This window comes from Tenrec ecaudatus, chromosome 12 (genome assembly GCF_050624435.1).
Source record: "Tenrec ecaudatus isolate mTenEca1 chromosome 12, mTenEca1.hap1, whole genome shotgun sequence".
Taxonomy (NCBI): Eukaryota; Metazoa; Chordata; class Mammalia; order Afrosoricida; family Tenrecidae; genus Tenrec; species Tenrec ecaudatus.
The window spans coordinates 101,542,162-101,562,254 of NC_134541.1; the positions used below are offsets into that span (position 1 = coordinate 101,542,162).

General features: G+C 57.6%; 1 protein-coding gene across 1 annotated transcript in view; it reads right to left on the minus strand.

Annotated features, from left to right (window-relative positions):
• Nucleotides 1-3,443: 3,443 nt before the first annotated feature.
• Nucleotides 3,444-20,093, minus strand: part of CIITA (class II major histocompatibility complex transactivator) — a 30,497-nt gene continuing 13,847 nt past the window's right edge. The window contains exons 10-18 of the mRNA XM_075528215.1: nucleotides 18,180-19,827; nucleotides 16,614-16,772; nucleotides 15,276-15,347; nucleotides 10,676-10,756; nucleotides 10,208-10,300; nucleotides 8,680-8,766; nucleotides 4,408-4,491; nucleotides 4,185-4,268; nucleotides 3,444-3,519 (exon numbers count right to left, since the gene is read on the minus strand). Coding sequence (XP_075384330.1) covers nucleotides 3,444-3,519; nucleotides 4,185-4,268; nucleotides 4,408-4,491; nucleotides 8,680-8,766; nucleotides 10,208-10,300; nucleotides 10,676-10,756; nucleotides 15,276-15,347; nucleotides 16,614-16,772; nucleotides 18,180-19,827 — 2,384 coding nt within the window. The remainder of the gene's footprint in view (nucleotides 3,520-4,184; nucleotides 4,269-4,407; nucleotides 4,492-8,679; nucleotides 8,767-10,207; nucleotides 10,301-10,675; nucleotides 10,757-15,275; nucleotides 15,348-16,613; nucleotides 16,773-18,179; nucleotides 19,828-20,093) is intronic.

The following is a 20,093-nucleotide window of genomic DNA, read 5'->3' on the forward strand; positions in this document are numbered from 1 at the left end:
ATGGCGGACTGTCGTGAATTGGGACCTCCCAGTATGGAGAGCCAGGCTGGCAGGCAGGGCCCAGAGCGCCAGACCCCCTCATGGCCTCAGCCAGCCTGAGTTGCATCAGTCTACCTTGGGGTGGCAGTGAAGGACGGAGTCTGGACATCAAGCAGAATCCCAGAGAGTCCAAAGTATGGGGTCCCAATGCCCAGCACACAGAAAATCCCCATTAAATGGTTGGGGGGGGGGGCATGTAGGAGGAAGGGAAGACATGAGTGATTGAGCGGCATTGGGTCATCGTGCCGTTCTGTAGGGAGATGGTAATGAATTTCCACCAGTGTGCAGACAACACTGAAGATGAGGATGAGAAAAGAGGGAGGGGTGGCCTGCTCTCTGAAAGCAGGCTGTCTGGAGGAACTGTCCTCTCACCGAAGTCCTGCAGGATAACCAGCCAGCCTGGGAGGGACACTCCCGACAGTGCCACTTGAAACACCCAGTATCCCAGGATCCCGGACACAGGCCGAGCTGAGGGCCAGACTCGGCTCTTAACATGTCAGCTTGCTGGATCATCACACCCTGAAGAAGGCGCTGTGACGGCCTATTTCACAAGTGGGCAGCCTGAGGCACAGAGAAATCATGGGCAACAAGATGTGGTTGAGCTCAGCACTGAGCCACCTGGCTCTAAAGCCCGGGCAGCTGGCCGCTAGACCAGCCTTTCTGGAGCAGCCTGGAGCCTGGCACGCAGGAACAATGGTCAGGAGCGTGCCTGTGCTAACTGCTTGTGCACGGACTTGTTTAGTAAATGGCAGGGTGTCGGGCTGGGGTGGCTTGTGTGTGCTAGGGATGTGGGAAGCTATGCCCACTAGTACTCAAATGCCAGCAGGGTCACCCATGGTAGGGACATGTTTCAGAGGAGCTCTCAGGTTATGGTACGACTAGGAAGAAAGGACGGGTAACCTCCCAGAACAGTAGCTCCTGAGAACCATATGGATGACGACCAAATACCATCAGGTGTAGAAGAGTCCTTGGCTGGAAGGCACTCAATAGAGCGACCACAACAAGGGACAGCCCATAAAGGCAGACCAGTGACACTGGCCCAGGCCCAGGCATGGCTTCCTTCTGTGCATGACAACTCAATAACAACTCACAGCAACAACGACAACATATTAAAATTTTAGCACAGCTATTCATAACTAGCCCCTGGTCTGAGTCTTGTCCTCTCTGAGCAGACCAGAAGCAATTGGGTACAGAGCGCCCACCCTTCTGGCTGCTGGGCGAGGAGACCACAGCAGACCTGTCCCCACACACACATCACCCAGCGTGCCCAGGAGTACAGGGATACCCTGAGGAGTGATGCTGGCCTCCTAAAGCCGAGCCTGGCCACATCTCCCAATGCCCTGGGCAGCTGGGCCAAGGCGGAAGCACTGTCCATGCCGGCATAGCCACACCCTTCTGACCCCCCAGGCCCCTGGGAAGAAGGAGGGGGGGCTTGGGAGCCAGGCCAATGAAGCTGAAGAGGTGTACATGGGGACAGAACAGACTGTCCGCACAGCCACCGGGAGAACAACAGTGCCCTCGTCAGCCGCCGTGCCTGAGCGGAAGACAGCAGTGGCAGAGCTGGCGGCCCACACGGTACCAGCGGGCTCCGCGCCAGCTCCCAGGATGACCCACCAGAGGCAGGGAAAGCAGTCCTGTTGTGCCCGGTGCGCCAACTCCAAAGCGATGCGTTTTTCACAGAATCTTAACAAGGAAGCTGCAGAAATAGTTTCTGAAAACACAGGACTGAGGCCAATGTATATCGTGTGTGTGTGTGTGTGTGTGTGAGAGAGAGAGAGAGAGAGAGAGAGAGAGAAACTAGGTGACTTGAGCCTCGTCTATAAAAAGGATCCTAACTCTCCATTGCCACCATGCCAAAAGGAAGCCAAAGCGCAGCCCCATCGAGAGACCAACAGCCCACACTGCGTGCCAGACATGACACCAGCGGCCAGGACTTTGGTGACCCAGCTGCCCCAGATCTCAGATGTGTGGATGGCGATTCAAGCCATTAGGCTTTGCGGTGGTTTGTCACCTGTTAGCCAGCCAGGACAGGAGGCCTCCCAAGAGATGGTAGCAGGAACTCAGAGGGCTGCCCTGGAGATTAAACACTGCCTCACGGCAACCCTCTAGGGCAGGGGGCGGCCCCAGTGAGTTCCTGAGACTCACCCTTTATGGGAGTAGAAGGCCCTGACTCTCCCTCGGAGCAGCTGGTGGTCTTGAACTACTGACTCTGCAGTCAGCAGCCCAACACGCCGCCATCACCAGGGCTCCTCAAGATTGAACAGGTCATTTATAATGTAGTGAAAAAAGACGGGTTACAGAGGCAAAAAGGCAGGTGTACCAATCTCCCATCCCCCCCCTCCCGCCCCCCTTAGTGTACAATTGGCTATTTCCATCCAAGGCCAAGTGCGGCTGGCCAGGCATGGCTTTGGTCTCTGGCAAACAAAGTCAGTGCAAAACTGAGACCCCAGGCAGAAAGCAGCGGCCACACATCCCTGCCAGTCGGTGCTCAGGGAGTTGGCAGGCCTGCTGCCCTCAACGGCCGGCTGCCCCCAGAGCACCATGCGCCCTCCCTGCTGGAGAAGTGCTTCCTCTTGAGCAGGTCCCAGCCGGGGAGGCAGAACTGCCCCCATGGGCCTTCACTCTCAGCTGGCCACAGGGCCAGGGCAAGGGTGGCTGGTGGCCTGCAGGGCTCCTGGGTGGGCCGTAGCTGTCCCTGGCTCCTAACTGCTGGGCACACCGTTGCTCAGTGGTGAGTCTGGCATCAGTATGGGCCTCACATGACCCTGGAGCCCCTGAAGTTCACTCAGCAGTGTGGCTAGGCCAGCCCTGAGCCAGTAGGGGCTGGGCGCCAGGACGCCGAGGTGTGTGTGGGACTCCAGAAGAGAACTTGGTCCACAGCCAAGCTGTCCAAGGTCCAGCATGGCCAGCGTCTCCGGAATGTGCTGTAGGGGTCAGAAGAGGGCAGTAAGCCTGGACGCAGGGTACTTCAAGGTCAGGGTAGAGGGACAGTGGGTATGCCTTGTGGGGGCTGGGGAGTGGACAGGCTTCCCATAGGGAGGGGCAGAAGACTTGCATCCTATGAGGATGGATCCCAGATATCAGGACCAGCCAGCTGGCTGGGAATCCTGGCAGGAGGAGCTTCATTCACAGTGCTAGGAGCTGAGGGGCAGGGATGGCCAGACCCACCCTGCCCTCCTCCTGAGTCTGACCATAGGGTCCCCACGGCCAGGTCCTCAAATTAGGACACTCCTGTGAGCACAGCATAGAGAAGGGGAGATCCGGCAGAGCCAGCCAACCCCTGCTGATGCTCCCTGCCCTTCCCAGGAGCACTGGCAAGCAGGGCATGTTGCGGTATGGTATGTGTGTGAGCCTTTCTCCCTCTCGGGCCCGCCCACATTACCTTGTCCCAGGTGTGGCCGAGGTCACCGCAGGCTGATCCGAGAGTCCAGCTGCTGCAGGTGCTCCTGGACTCCAAACGGGATGGTGGGCGTCCACATCCTGCTAGGACCAGTGGGGATGGGAGCAGGGTCAGGGTGGAGGAGATACCCCCAGTGGAGCCCGACCCATGTGCCTCCTCCCACCCAGCCTTAGACCTTGGGAGCCTCTCACCGAGCCCGAAACAGACCACAAGCCTGAGCCTGGTGACCTCTTTCTTTAGATCTGCTTCCACTGCTGCTTTGCTGTGTGGCCTCCACAGAGTTAGCTAACCTCTCTGTGCTCTATTATTCTATCTGTACAATGGATCCTCTATGAGCCTTCTTCAAAGATGCAAGTGATGATCTACGTGAAATGCTCAGAGAGGGCATACAGTGCCGTTGGTGCTTAAGACCTCGCCGGGCTGAATATAACAGAGGGCAATAATCAGTGGCCTGAACCATATAGAATGTGCAGTTGACAGACCAGAGCTATTGATAACGGCCATTTCATAGGGTCCAAGCGGAGATGGCATCTGATGACCATTCTCACAGTTGGACACTGCGAGGCAGCTGACTAACTTAACCTCAGGAAGGCACCTGAGGGGAGATGTGATCAGCGCTCCCACTTTACAGATGAGGGCAGTGCCTGCGGGCCAGGATCTCGAGTTTTCGAGGCTCAGGACAGGGCTGGCCTAGAAAGAGGGTAGTCCCCCCCACCACCACCACCCCCCAGGCCCTGAGACTTACGCCAGCGTCTCGACATGTGGGCACTTCTTCAGGCTGGTGGCCAGCTGCTGGGCCCCGGCAGCCGTGAACTTGTTGTACTGGACACTGGACAGGGAAATCCATCCTGGGCTTGGCCCTGGGACCATCCAATCCCAGCCCAACCCAGCAGGCCTGCCCAGTGGGAGCCCCTGTCCCTCCCAAGCCCTGGGTCCCTGCCACCCACTGCCCTGGCTGCATTACTCACTCGAGCACCCGGAGGGACACCATGTCGGGAAGCACGTGGGCCAGGCTCTTGGCTCCCGAATCGCAGATGTAGTTATTGTACAGGCTGCAGGAAAAAGAGGTCCGCGGAGGAGCTGAGGGCTGGCAGGGAGGTCCACACCTAAGCAGGATTTCTGCTCCCACTTTCAGAAAGGGCAGCCCAGGCTTTCCCATGGTTACATAGAGAGCCCAAGGAAGGCTGACAACTTCCCAAGTTCAAATCCCTGCTCTGTCACTTCCCGCATCTGTGACTCAGTCTACACAGCCATAAAATATGTGCAGCCTCCCAGCGGGGTTGTCCAGGACCTGAAAGGGCACCGTCCGTGGATCTCTCCACAACCTGCTGCGGCGTTGGAAACCCTGTCTCGGAACATCGTGCACATGTGATGGGTTCAAACCCCTGATCTTCTGGCTGGCGGCTGAGTGATTAACCACCATGCCACCAGGGTCTAGGAAACCGTGCGGGGCAGTTCTACTGTCACGTGGGGTCGTGAGTTGGAACTGACTCAGGTTTCTCTGACGTCCACACAGCCCTTGTGGATGTTGTTGTTAGCGGCCATCTCACTGAGTTGGTCCCAACCCATAGGGACCCTTATGCACAACAGAACAATACACTGCCCGGTCCTGCCCCGTCCTCACAATTGTTCTGCATTTGAGCCCATGGTTGCAACCACTGTGTCAGTCCATCTCGTTGAGGGTCTTCCTCTTTCACCCCGCCCCTCTCCTTCACCAAGCACAGGGGCCATTCTACTCTGTCTTACAGGGTTTGCTGTGAGTCAGAATCGACGCCATCGCAGTGAACAACAGTTATTTCGGCAGCGTCACAAGCACCCTGCGCGTGATGTTGGCGCTGCCTCCGCTGCCTGCTCGTGGTCAGTCTCCTGTGAGCAGGCCACGCGTTCACTGAGCACCGCCCTGAGCACAGTGGTGATTGACCCCAATCCCAACCTTAGGGCCGCCCCACTGGCTCCTGGGGTGGCCAGGGCTGCCAATGAACACCCCAGGTCTACACTGGCTAAGCTCAGATAGGAGCCTGTGGGAGGCTTTCGAGCCCAGGAGGGCTATCTTCACTCCACAGGGACCACGTCCTGCCCATTTCACTGGTGCCAATAAGCCTGCTGTTGGCACTTGAGCATCACTGGGTGCCTGGTAAGCAGGGGAGGGGCATGGTGTAACTAGCAGCTTTTTGGTTAGTCTCCCGCGTGCCAAATGAAGGTGTCCTACCGTGGATGCCACTCCGGCAGACTCCCCAGAATATGATCTCAGGGGTAAATCACCCAAACTGCTCCCCCAGACGCAGTATAAAAAACACCACCACCTTCAAAAACCTCTCCTGAGCCCACAAAGAGCCCTCGTCTCCGGCCTCCACTGGCCTCTCGTACCTCGCCCCCCACCCTCTGTCCCTTGTGCACTACATGCCAGCTGGCCTAGGAAGACCCAAACTCTTTCCCACCTTGGGGTCTCTGCACCTGCTCATCCTTTTCCCTGGAATGCACTTCCCCAAGAGCAGTGGTTCTCAACCTTCCTCATGCCGCGACCCTTTCACACAGTTCCTCATGTTCTGGTGACCCCAACCATAACATTATTTTGGTTGCTACTTCATCACTATAATTTTGCTACTGCTATGAATCGGGCGACCCCTGTGAAAGGGTCATTTGACCCCCCAAAGGGGTCAAGACTCACAAGTTGACAGCTGTCCTAGAGCTTCCCACGGCCAGCTCCTCTTTGGGTTTTTTGGGGGGTCCCCCAACCTCCCTGGTGAGTTTGACACTTCCTATGACACTCACCAAAGAGCCCTGGTGGTGCTGTGGGTTAAGCAGTGTGGTACTAACCACCGACCAACCCAGCTCACTGACTCACTGCGACCCCCATGGGCTTCTGAGACTAGCTGTTTGGGGGAGTAGAAAGCCCAGTCTTTTCTCCCCAGAGCTGCTGGTGGTTTCAAACTGCCCACCATGTGGATCCCAACGTATGACCACTACACGGCCAAAGCCAGGTCAGTGAGAGACAGCCCCCTGGTGGCTCCTTGGGAGAAAGATGGAGGTGTCTGCCCCTGTGAAGATGTCCGGACCCAGAAGCCCTGCAGGGCAGCTCTCCGCTGTCCTCTGCCCTACAGGGTCGCTATCTGTGAGTTGGAACCAGCCCGGCAACCGCGGGTCACTGTGCCCCCTGAGCCCTGGTCGGTTTCCCTCCCGGCACGAGTTGCTATTTCAGAATCTCCCCTTTATGCCTACGCCTACTTGCTCAGTGTGCAAGGAGCTCAACGCAAGGGCCAGCTCTGTCTTGCCCACAGCTGTCGCTCTCGTTCCGTGAGTGTCACTCTCTGGGCACCTACCACAAGTACGAGGTGTGAAGTGCTGTACGGAGTGGCCCTGGCCGGCCAGATAAGTGAATGAATGAGTCAGTGAGATGGATGAGATCCTCCGACTGCTTTGAACAGGTGGCAAAGGTTTTGGGAGGGAGGAGTTCGGGCTATGCTGGGCTTTGGTCTCTCATTAGTCTGTGGTCCAAGCTTGATCTCTCATTAGCCATGAGGCACTGGGTAAATCCTGAAACATATTCACGGTCCACCAGGAGCAGAGCTCAAAGTCCAAACCAAAAAACCAAACTCACTGCCATCAACTCGATTCCAACGCCAATTCTACCATAGAGGACAAGACAGAACGGTCCCTGTGGGTGTCCAAGACTGTAACTCTATGGGCAGCCTCACCTTACTGCTGAGGAGTGGCCAGTGGTTTCAAGTTGCTTGCAGTTAGCAAGCGGTCCCTACAGGTAACTACCATGCAAACACACAAAAGAGGTGCTATTCAAAGACTCACCAGGAGGTGGCAGTATAAGGCCTGACCCAAGTGTGAGGGCGCGAAGCTCAAAACCCAACCCACCGCCTTCAGGTGATGCCGACTCCTGGCAACCCCATAGTACCAAGTGGAACTGCACGGGGCTTCTGAGGTTGTAACTTTTTATGGACGCAGATGACCCCAGCTTTACTCACGACAAACTGTCATCCAGCAGACTCCAACTCATAGTGACCTCATAAAAAGTATTTTCTAGGACTGAGCCCTGGAGACGCAGTGGTTATAGGCTGGCTTGCAATCCTCAAGGTCAGCAGTTCAAAACCACCAACTCGCTCCTCGGAAGAAAGGTGAGGCTTTCTATTCCCATAAAGAGTTACAGACTCCAAAACCCAGAAGGGCACCTCTACCCTGTCCTGTAGTGTTGTTACGAGTCGGCATCGAGTTTGGAGTTTCATTTGGCTAAATCTCTATGGGAACAGCCAGCTTCATCTTTCTCCTTTGGAGAGGTTGGTGGGTTTGAACTGCTGACCTTGAAGTTAGCAGCCTGGTGCTTCCCCCACAGTGTCATCCTCTTAAGTTACTGCCGTCAAGTTAGCCCTGGCTCAGAATGACCCCTCTGCGCCACAGAATGAAACACTGCCTGGCCCTGTGCAGTTCCCACAACTGCGATGTTTGAGCCCATCATTGCAGCCACTGTGTCTGTCAATCCATCTCCTTGAGCATCTTCCTCTGTTCTGCTGACCCTTCCCTTTCCCACGTCCTTCTCTAGGATTCTGGGCTCTCTTGGTCCAAACCTAAAAACCTCATCTTTCTAGGAGAAAGATGGGCCTTTCTATTCCCACGAGATAGGTAGTCTTGAAGACCTGCAGGGGCCGTTCTCCACTGCCCCATGGGGTTGCTGTGAATCAGAATCACCTCCCCGACAAGGAGTTTGGAGTTTCAGGACCAAGAACTGAACCAAGCCCCTGACTTGGGTGCTTAGTTTAACTCTAAGGAGGCAGCTGCATGGTTACCACTTCCAGACGAGAAACAGAATGGGGGGGAGCAACTTGCCCAGGGGGGGGGTTCGGAAGCATGCTTGCCCTTGAGTCATGTTCAGGCAAGGGCACTGCCCAACCCCGGGAGTTGTGTTCCCGGGGGCTTCTAGGGAAGTAGCGCCCCGCATACACCTCACTGCCACCGAGTCCACGCTGACTCACAGCGACCCTACAGGGCAGGGTAAACTGCCCCTGCCAGTTTCCAAGACTGTAACTGTTTACAGGAGTAGAAAGCCCCGTCTTTCTCCGGAGGAGCGGCTGGTGGTTTGGAACTGCTGACCTTGTGGTTAGCAGCCCAGTGTGTAGCCACTGTACCACCAGGGGGACAGAGAGGGACAAAGCCGTGGCATCTCGTGTGATGCTTCCGGCATCCAGCATTTGACTATGCAGCCCGTTTCCCCTCCACCTCCACCCATCACTCACCTCAGCCTGAGGAGGGACGCAGCCAGGGTAGGCAGGGCCTCCGCCAGCGTGCAGGCACCCACATCAGTGATGTTGTTCTGGGACAGGCTGCAGGGACACAGCGGGAAAGGGGTCATGACTGAGTCCAGGCCTCCTGTCCCTCTGATATCTGTTGCCCATACTGGGGGGAAGCCCATTTTGGACACAGATGGGCTGTCTTGCTTCCACACAGTGTGGCCTAGGGTGCCATCAGGCCCCGTGAGAGCGGTGGGGCATGCGCCAGGCATGGTGCTGTGGACTGACCCCTCTGGGGAGTGGGATGTGGGGCGAGGGTGCGGAGGGGCTGAGGCCTCGCGCTCTGGCCCCGCCCAGTTGATGATGGCACAGCACCCCTCCTGGATACCTTTGCCCTCGCTTTGGAGAACGCCTCTCTCCCCATCAGGCTGTGGGCTCCACGAGGCACGGGGTTGTGCCCATGTTGCTCACTACCCCCGTGCCTGAAACAGTGCCAAGCACACCTAGGTGCTCAATCAATCCTCGTGGTTGTTGCTAGGCACTGTCAAGTAGGCTGAGACGCCTATGGACCGGTGCAAGCTGTTGTCAGATTCTGACCATTGTGACCCTCCAGGACAGAGGCGATGCACCCCACAGGGGCTCCGAGGCAGTCAGTCTTTACAAGATCAATTGCCAGCTCTTTTCTTGCATGGTGCTGCAGGTGGGTTTGAACCACCGACCTCTGTGCTTAGCTGCTGTGCCACCAGGGCTCCCTGATCTTAAGTGTAACAGGACAAAGTGTTGCCTAATTCTGGGTCCACAAAGGATGGAAGAAGGGGGAGGGAGGAGGGAAGGGGGCAGGGAAGGAGAGGGGGATCAGTCCTGTTGGTTGTCCATGTTCCTGGGGATAGCACCCAACACTGGAGGTGGCTGGTGTGCCACTGCAGTGAACTCGGGCCATCCTGACCACGGCGATAAAGGGAAGTGTGGTCAGGGAGTGATTACCACCTCCCCACCCCACCCCCCAGTTCAACATAAGACCCTCCTTTCCCTTAGTCATCTCCAGCTCTACAGAGCCTGGAACTCAGACAATTCCGAGCCTCAGTCCGCACACCCAGCCAGGACACAGTCCCAGCCCTGTTCCTCTCTGCCGCTGTCTGCCCCTCAGTCAGGGGTCCGGTCCTGTGCTTGCTGGCATCTCCTCTCTGACTCTGAAGATCTCTGAGGTTCAGGGCTTGGTTTGTTTTGTCCTTAGTCAGGTCTCCAGAGCCTAGCACATGGCCTGCGCCCACGGGGCGCTGGGTATTTGCCAATGAAATGAAGAGAGGATTGGATGGAAGTCACTGGTGAGTGAGTCAGGGAACTTTCACATAAACGGAGAGCCTGAATGGGACGATGGGTGAGTGAGTGAATGATTCAGTGAGTGAATGGGTGAACAGGAAGGAATGATGCAGGATGGATTGGGTGATTGAGTTATGAATGAATGAGTTGTAAGGGAATGAGAGAACAAGGCGGCCAGCGTGGGCAGCAGGACATGCAGGTCCAGTCCACCTACTTGAGCGTCTCCAGGGACTTCAGCTGAGGGAAGGTGGTTGAGAGTTGGGCGACACCCTTGTCCCCGATTTTGTTCTCACTCAGAGAGTCCAGGCTGCAAGTAGAATCAGACAGGGCCATCAGCCAGGGTCCCCTACCTTGACATGGACCCTTCCGCCCCGCTATCCAAGGTCACATGGGCTGACCATCAGAAGGCCAGGGATAAGCTTCTAGCTCATGTGGGCGAAGGCCCTGGAACTTGGGCAACTTCCTGAAACTGTTGGAGTCTCAATGACCTCTCTGTGCCCCCTGGTGGGGGCAGACAAGGAGGCCACAGAAGGAGCAGCGCCAAACACTCTTATTTCTGAGGATTCCCGTCGGCGTCCCTTCCCTGCTGTGGGGTCATAGAGTGACTCTTGTCCCACTGAGGAAGCTTCGGAGAGGGGCTTCTGTTGGAGTGTGGGGGGGACAGACCAGGGTCTATACTCACTCCAGGTGCTGGAGGGAAGAAAACGCCGCCAGGACCGTCACCAGTGTGGGGAACGCCTGGGGGCCCGAGACAGGCCCCAACCTAGGAAACAAGGAGAGAGGTGAGACCCTGAAACAGAGCCCCTCAAACCCACCCCAGGGTGGGTAGAGACCAGGATATGGTAGCCAGGCTGGTCCCTGGCCCCCCTTCCTGCCCTGTCTCCCTAGGTGGGACCCCTGTCACTTCTGTTCTGGGTAGGTTTCACAAATCCCCACCCCATGGGGCCATTTGGATGCTCACCTGGGGGCTCTCTGGTCTTCACCTCTGGGAGGGGACCCGTTCTCACTCTCTCTACCCTGCTGTGGCACCAAACCAAAAAATCCAAACTCACAGCCACGGAGGCAATGCTGACTTGCAGAGACCCAATAGAACTGCCCCTGTGGGTTTCCCAGACTGTAGCTCATGATGGGAGCAGAAAGCCCTGTCTTTCTCTTGAGGAGCCACTGGTGGTTTGGAACTGCTGACCCTGCGGTTAGCAGCTGCTCCAAATGGCTACCTGAGGACTGACAATGGTCATGGAGAGAGACAGCTTGCTCATCTCACTGACAAGAAGGGCTGGCCCGCCACTGACGGCCTTTGGGTCACTTCCAACACACAGCTCCTCTGCACGACAGAGCAGCACAGGCCCACGGGTTCCCTAAGCCACCCCTGTCACGGGGCCAGATGCTGGGTCTTTCTCCTGCAGAGCCATGGGATGGGTTCAGACCGACAACCTTCCCGATAGCAGCTGGTGCTTGACCATGTGCGACACCAGGACCGCCTCATGGAATGCTCGCAATGTTTCTCTGAGTTCTTCTTACCCCCATTTTACAGATGAGGGAATCGAGGCCCAGAGAAGTTAATTAACTACACAAGGTCACACAGCCTGAATTAATACTTGGACCAATCTTTAAGGGAGTGACTTAAAAAAAAAAGAATAGAGGACCGTTTGCTTTTGTTTTTTAAAATCCAGCTAAGTGTGAAGGAAGACTACTGAGTGCACCATGGACTGACTGCCAAAAGAACAAACATATCTGTCTTGGAGGAAGCACAGGCAGAATGCTCTTTCAGGAAAGGCTGGTGAGACTATCTGGTGTGCTCTGGACATGTGGTCAGGAGAGCCCAGTCCCTGCAGGACATCCTGCTTGGTAAAGCGGAGGGGCAGCAGAAAAGCAGGCGGCCCTCGACGAGATGGGCTGACAGGGGCTGTGACCGTGGGCTTACACACAGGCAGGACGGTGAGGCTGGTGCTGGCCGGGCAGTGGTTGGGCCTCTTGGGCGTGGGGTCGGTATGCATCAGAACCCACTCCACAGCACACAGAGGAGGGCGGATAGGAGAAGACAACATTAAAGAGCAGGAGGAAGCAAGGCTGGGGGGCAGGGCGGGGGGGGGGGGCAGGCCGATGTCTCAGAGCAAAGACCCTGCAGAAGGATGTGCCTGGTGGGGACACCCACCCACCTGGAGCCCCCCAGGGAGCACAGATGCACAGGCCTCTGAGTAGCAAAGCAGCCTAACTGGCTGGGTGGGTTAGGCCTTCCGGGTACCCGGCACAGGGGTGCCCAGAAGAGCGGTCCCAAAGGAGATACCAAAATAGCCATTTCCTTCCTTCCTCTGAACCTTCTCGACTTCCTGCCTCAGTCCAGCTCTGACTGTCCCCCCAGCGAAGCTCTGACCGGCAACAAGGGGCTTTTGGTGCAGAGAAGAATTCATAGTCTGAAGGAGTGACGGCGTTCACCTATTTCCTCTTTTCAACATTTTTTACCTCTGGGCAAAAATAGGTACTTTGTTCAAAACAAGAGATGCCTGAGTTATTCTGGGGCTTTGGGGCAGGGAGGAGGGCAGTGAGCAGGGCAAGTTGACAGCTCCTGGGCCACCAACTAGGTGACCTTGAGCCCCCTGGGCCTTGGCTTTTCTCTCTGCACCCTGGGCAAGAGAATGGCTGTCTCCCCAAGCAGAGCAAGAGGCGACTGAGGTTCAACATAGCTGTGTATCGATTTCCAGGAGAGGCCCGTCCCTGGAAAAGGACAGCATGCTTGGTAAAGCAGAGGGGCCATGAAAGATGGATGGACAGTGGCTGCGGTGATGGGCTCAAACAGGGACCAACTGTGGCACAGGACTGGGCGGTGTTTCCTTCCGCTGTGCAGACAGGGTTGCTACGAGTCAGAAAGGCACCTAACAACAACAACACCTGTGTCTCTACCTCCGATAATAGCATCTCCCCATGAGCGCTGTGGATGCTCATAAAGCACCTGTGAGAAGGGCCACCTGGTCCTTCCGGGTCTCACGAGTGCTCCTTTTGGACTGAGCAGATCTAGCGCTTTCCCCTCATTCATTTAGCAGACAACACCTGAGTTGTCCTTGGTTGGGTGTGCTCCTTACTCTGGCTCCCACAGGTGTACTGCACCTGTATGTATGGTTGTTCAATTTGTATCTATGCATGTACACAACCGAGCGGGGCAGCAGAAAAGAGGAAGACCTGGGACAAGATGGATCAACACAGTAGCTTCATCAATGGGCTCAAACACAGCACCAAGTGTGGAGATGGCACAGGAGGAGGCAATGTTTCGTTCTGTTGAACCTCGGGTCACTGTGGGGTTGGAACCTATTGATGGTACCGAACAGCAGCAACATATGTGTGTGTATGTGTGTGTGTCTGAAAGTTGTGTGTGTATGCAAACACACTCATCTCTAGTGGGCCTTACACCCATGCAGACTCAGGACCTCATTCTGGCTTTGTGTTGTCTTCTGTTAGGGTTCGGTTGCCCAGGTGTTTTGACCGGAGACAACCTCCAGGCCTCAGGGTCTGCATCTGTACAATGGGAAGGTGAAGCGACACTCTGGAGCTGGATCCAGAGAGAGAGGGAGGGAGGGAGAGGAAAGTGCTCTGCAGGTGGCTGGGGCAGACAGACCTAAGTGTGAGGGCAACCCGTGCCATCCCCCAAGCCCCTGTGCCCAAAGACTGTCCCTCGGCAGAGACCCATGCAGAGCAGGGCTGCCAAGCACCAGGTGAGGCCTGTTTATGTCACCCTGGCTGCATGAGGGTAGCCAACTGTTCGGTCTGCCCCAGGGGTTTCCTGGGGCTTGGGGCTCTCAGGACTAAACCTGACAGTCGCAGATTTCAGTAGGTGGCTCGTCACTCTAGGTGCCTATCGGAATCTCATGGGAAACCTTCACACTGGGTGCACTTCCTCAGTCTGAGCTCCTGGGCAGGATGGGGTCTGAGAGTTTGCATAATCAAAGCCCCGTGACTGTGATGTGCAACCAGGGTTGAAAGTCAAGGCCTGGGTGGGGCAGACACCTGGGCGCTGAGGGTGGAGGAGCCCTGGTGACTGGCTGGCTACAGCATGCAACGGAAAACCACAAGTTGGCTGTCCGGACCCATCAGCCCCTCTTCGGGAGAAAGATGTGGCAGTGTGCTTTTGTAAAACTGACAAAACCCTTTGGAAACCCTAAAGGCAGTTCTGTTCTGTCCAAAGGGGTCACTATGAGTCGGAATCGACTTGGTGGCAAAGGGTAGAAGGCTGGTCAGTGCTGTTGTGTCCTTCTGGGGAGTCCAACCCATGGCCTTTCATGACCACTCCAGCATCGATTGGTTCCTCCTGCCTCTCAACTCTCAGTGTTTACTTGCTTGTGTTTTCTCTTTTTGCTTTGTCTACCAGGAAACTCAGTGCTAATTTCTCGGTTACTTTACACAGGCGAAGGACATCTGGGTGTGAGCCAGCTTGGCGCGGGGGGTGTTGTGCACTCCCGATGTCGTGGCCACACCAGGGAAAAGCTCCTGCCTGTGGCCCTGGCTGTGTTCTCCTCAGGAACATCCTGGGCAGCACTTAGGTCCGGAAGATGGCGACTCTGGAAAAGCTGTCCCGTCGCTCCTCTGATGGCCTTCCCGCTGCCTCACTCCTGACTCCTCTCTCAATCTTTCGTCCCTCAGGTCGGAGCTCCGGAGCCCTTATGGGAGCTGCCACTCATCACGGCAGGTGGCAACTGCCTCTTTACACTAGACTGTGGGCTTCCAGAAATGAGCCCTGGTGGTGCAGTGGTTACCTGCTGGGCTGCCATCCACAACGTCAGCAGTTCGAAGCCTGCAGCTGCTCTGCAGGAGAAAGACAGGGCTGTCTGCTCCCCTCAAGGGTGACAGCCTCAGAGACTCCCAGGGGAAGTTCTAACCTGACCTGCAGGGTCTCCATGAGGTAGAATCGACTCGAAGGCAGTGAGTGTGTTTTTTTTTTTTGGCAGCTCTTGGTCAATTTGGGGTGCTCGCATGGAGCAGGTGCTCAATGCTGCCCTTGTTAGGTGCCGTCAAGTCGGTTCTGACCAGCAGCAGCCCTACTATGTCCAGCAGAATGGAACCCCGCTTGGCCCTGCACCATCATCACAGTGGTTTCTTCTGCCTGAGCCTGTGTTGCAGTCAGCAAATCCACAGTGCTCACTATGCATCTGTAAGTAGTGAGTAAATTAGAAAATGCGTGCGTTAACCCGCACATCGGCCAGGCAGGGTCTCCCTGTGGCGCTCCGGCCCAGCCAGCAGGTAAGGGTGATCTCCAGGACCCACCTCCCTCCGGCAGACCCCCCTCTGCTTACGCAAACTCCAGCTTCTTTAGGTGGCGGACAGCAGGAAGGTCGGAAGCGATATCTTCCGAGTCACTTGTGGTCCTAGAGAGAAGAGGTGGTATTGGGGAAGGGCAGGGCCGGCCCCTGTAGTGGAGCCCCTACCTCTCTGCCCTGTGGCCTAGCGCATCACGGGCTGGACTGCTAACCACAGGTCGGCAGTTCCAACCCATCAGCTGTCCCGTAGGAGAGAGCTTTCTGCTCCCCTAACGGTGCACAGCTTTAGAAACCCACAGGGCCGATTCTACTCTGCCCATAGGTCAGACTGGACCCAATGCAGGGAGTCTTCTTGTTGTTTGCGTAAAAGAATACTCGGAAGACAAAGACCTCGAGGGAGGCCCGAGTGTTTCATGGGAAAGGGTCTTACAGTGCGTCCCCCAGACAATACACAAACCAAACTCCCGCCACCAAGTCAAAGCCGACTCAGCCACCCTGCAGCACAGGGTACCACTGCCCCTGGGGGTGTCTGAGACGGTTACTGTGTGCGGCGAGTAGACAGCACGTGGGCAGTGCTCACATGGGTGCAGGAGGAGGGGTGGCAGCTCTGTGCCCATGCCCCTCTGCTCTTGGGGTCTGTGGAGGAGGGGCAGAGCTGCCGCTGGCTTCCTCGCAGCTGGCCAGAGGTGGCCCTCTGTCAGTAGATGCAGAAGGTGCCTCATCTCTCCGAGCAGGGAGAGCTTGTCTCTGGTTCAACTGTGTCCCCCTGTCCCCACCAAAGTCCTAAGCCCCGTCTGTGGGAGAGTAACAGTTTGGAAATCGAGGGCCTGGAAAGCAGGAGGCAATTCTAAAGTCAGGTGGGCTTCGAGTCAGTGGCCGGTGGTGTCCTCTCATGGCAGGACACACAGGGACAAGCACACGGGAAAAGCCGCTTGAAGGCAGAGGCCACAGGGCTGCAGCTGCGAGCCACAGCCGCCAGAACTAGAGAGCTGGGGCTGGTCAAGGAGGGCTCCCCTCTGATGTACCCCACCCCCGCCTTCAGGGAGGTATGGCCCTGCTGCCTCTGAATCCAAACCCCCAGTCTTCAAGGTTGTGAGTTGAAGCATTGTTGGCTTTTTGGCAGGCCGGCAGGCTAAGTGGTGTTTGTGATGGTCGCTTGCAGACACACAGAGAGCTCCCCTCAACCCCTCACCCCCTGCCCCCAGGTTCTGACTAAGGCACTGGGCGGAGGATGGTGAGTGCCCATAAGGACAAAACTTTAAGTGCTGGGGGCTCTGCCTGAGTGGCCCACTGCAGGGAGGGGTTCTGGGTCACCCCTGCCAGTGGGTCCCACACTTCCTCAGCCTGCATGGCTCCCGCCCCTCTCCCCCTCACCTCTGGAGCCGCACGAGGTTGGCCAGGCCCTCTACATCCTTCAGGGATTCCGCCTTGAACGGATCGATGGTGAACTTCTCCTCTAGCACCTGCAGCAGCCTGGCTTCCCCACGCTGCTGCAGGGACTCCCACAGCCCCACTGTGTCACTCAGCGCGGCCCTGTGGAGGGAGGACCGCAGACCCTCAGGAGCCAGGACTGGGCTAGACCCCACCTGCCAGCAGGCAGCTCCAGGAAGGGCTCTCCCTTTCTCTGCAGAAGCTGCCCCTCCCTTCTCCAGGAAGCCAGCTACGACCAGCCCTGCTTGGGTCCCTCATTAGCTCTTGCGCTGGCTGTGTTTCCCTCTGTACGCTGGGGCCAGCACGCTCGGCGATCAATTCTTGGTGGGATCACTGTACTTGTGGAGAGCCATCTAGCTTGGGTAAAGTCTGTTTGGGGGAAGGCAGGAAGGAAGGGTTCTTTGGAGCGATCATGCAGAGACTGGTGGGGGTTAGGTGGCACTGAGTCAGTCAGTCTGACTCTCAGAGACGCTGTGCACAACAGAAACAGTGCCTGGTCCTGTGCCATCTGAACAATTATTGTTTGCATTTGAGCCCATTGTTTCGGCCACTGTGTTCATCCACCTCTGGTGGCATAGTGGGCAGGGCAGTGGGCTGCTGACCACCAAGTGTGCAGTTAGAATCTGCCAGTTGCACCAGGGGAGAAAGATGACATTTCTGTTCATGTCAAGAGGCAAAGCCTTGGAAACCCACAGGGGCAGTCCTGCCCTGTCCTCTAGGGCCACTGTGAGTTGGGACAGGCTAGATGGCAGTGCGGTTGAGTGCAGACAGAAGGAGGATGTAAATGAGACAAACACAGGACTTGAGATTCCTCCAGAGGGGAGGGTGGGAAGCACCAGAAGTGTCTGGTCAGATGGGGGTCCAGGAAGACTGGGAAGCAGACTGAATGATGGAGAGAAGGGTGGGCACAGGGAGGGGCGACTGTGGCTTTCCTCCAAGTATTAGTAATGGTAGCTTCTCAGAGGACAGAGAGAAGGCAATAGATTTGAACCCAGATCAGTCTTAGAGTCTAGACATGGCCTAGTGCCTGGCACATAAGCCATGAAGGAGGAAGAGGAGGAAGAGGAAGAGGAGGAAGAGGAAGAGGAGGAAGAACCTAGTCCCTTGCTGATTCCCACTCATGGCAATCCCAGGTACTACCAGGTTGAACTGCTTCACGGGTTTTTCCTGGCAGTGACCAGTGGCCAGGTCTGAACAAGTTCACACCGCTAGCCTTTAGGTTAGTATACGGGCCTGTGCAAGTCATTTGTACAGCCCAGGGAACTCCTGGCCCAGAGCAGGACCTCAAAGTATCTGCTGCTGCCCTTTTTGGCTGTGTGACCTTAGGCAATCGCCTGTCCCCCTCTGAGCCTCAGCTTCCTCCTTTCAAACCCAGGGCAAGTCCATTCTGCCCCCTCCTGGCTGCTGCTGCCACCACACTTCCAAAGTGACACTGCAGGGCAAGTGCTGGGCACAGCAGAGAGATCACAGCAGATGCCCAGCCCAAATGAGCCCCCGTCCCTGCCCCACCTGAAGCTGGACACACAGCTGAGTCCCACGAGGCTCCCCAGTCCAGCGGGATCGATGCCAGTGTGGCGGAGGTCTAGCGAGAAGTCACGGCCAGCTGCCTCCAAGGCCCTGCCCAGCACGTGGGCATCGGGAGGAGTGAGCCGTGTGCCCAGGAAGGAGAGGTGGGCCGGAAGGCCCTGCAGCACCTGCTGCCAGAGCTCAGCGTCACTAGCCTCGTGGAGACAATGCAGTAGCTCCAGCAGCCTGCTGGCCCGCAGAGACCCTGGCTGCAGCCGCCGCAGGTAGCGTGAGAGCACCTTGCGCTTCTTGTCTGATGGAGCGGCTGCTGCTGGCCCTGCCAGGGCACCCAGGCCGCTGGCTGCCGGCTGGAAGAGCAGGCCAGCCAGGAAGCGGGGCACGCCCTCCAGCCAGTTGTCATAGGGCCGCTTCTTGCGCGGGGTCAACGCCAAATACTGTGGCAGCTCCTTGTCCTTGATGTCGCTGCTCAGCGCCAGCCACAGGGCACCCAGGAAGCAATGCAGCGGGAAGCTGGAGAAGGCCAGCTCCGGCCCCTCGGTCCCCGGGCAGGTTCGCAGCAGGCCGCTGGCCAGGGCCCAGGCCTCAGCCTCTGCCGACGGGAGCTGGGCCTTGTCCAGGGTGCTGCGGTGCCTACGGCCCAGCTCCCAGGCCAACTGGGACAGTGCCATGAGGGCGCCCGGGGGGCTGTCACGGGCAGCTGTGCCCAGCAGGCCCACAAAGAGGCCCGTGAGCGTGGAGGGCAGCTGGGTCTCCGGGTCCTGCCCCACCTGGGCCTGGCAGAGCTGGCTCACGGCGTGGCACAGTGCGGGGCTATGGCAGTGGCTGAGCAGGAAGGGCTGGCGGCGCAGCAAGGCCAGGGCTCTTTCGCAGTGCTCAGCCGAGCGCGCAAAGTGGCACTTGACGCAGGCCTCGGACTGCCCCTCCGAGAAGCCGGACAGCTCAAACAGCCGGTCGGCTTTGGCCAGGCCCTGGGCCAGGCGGCCCCGCGGCCGGGCGGTCAATAGCACCGTACAGCCCTGGAGCAGCCTGCGCTGGCAGAGGCTGGCCAGCAGCCCCCGCAGGGAGCAGGGCTCGGGGGGCGGGGGACCACACCCTGTGTGCAGCAGGCCATCTTGGGCATCTAGCTCCTCGAAGCCATCCAAGATGAGCAGGAGGCGGTTGGGCCACCTCAAGATGTGACGGAGGACCTCGCCGTCAGCAGGGGGCGGCTGTGGGCCCACGGAGAAAAGCAGGTCCTGCAGGCGGTACATGTCCCCCGGGCGGTCCAGGCGGTGGCGAGGCACGTAGAAGACCAAATCGTACTGCGGCAGCTGACCACAGGCCCAGGCCCGGCATGCGGCCTGGGCCCAGCAAGTCTTGCCCTGGCCTGCCTTGCCCAGCACGGCAGTCACTTGCGTCTCACTCCGCGGCCGTTGAAGGGTGCCGGTGGCCGACAGCACCTCTGCCAGACCCTCACGGACCAGTCGCCGGGCTGTCCAGTCTTGGGTGGCCAGCTCCCTCTCTTGGCCCTTGCTGCTGTTCCTCTCCAGCCGCGCCCACACTAGCTCCACCTCCACCAGGGTGCCATCCGGGTCTGTGGGCTCCGCCAGGTACTGGTCCCTCAGCGAGCGACAGTACTTCTCCACTGCCTCTGCAGAGGACAAGAGGACAGTACTGCGTAAGAGGACGGCCACCAGGACCGCCCTGCCCTGGCACCTGCTGCTTCTCCACGCCCTCTGCAGCCCTCCTCCCTGTCACATGCTGACAGTCTCATGCAGTCATGCCCACGTCCACTCTGTCACCTTTCCCCACCGCCGCCCCCGTGTCTGCAGCACTGGTGGTGCGGTGGGGAAACATTGGCGAGCTAACGGAACGTCAGCAGTCGGAACCCATCAGCCTCGCTGCTGGAGAGACGAA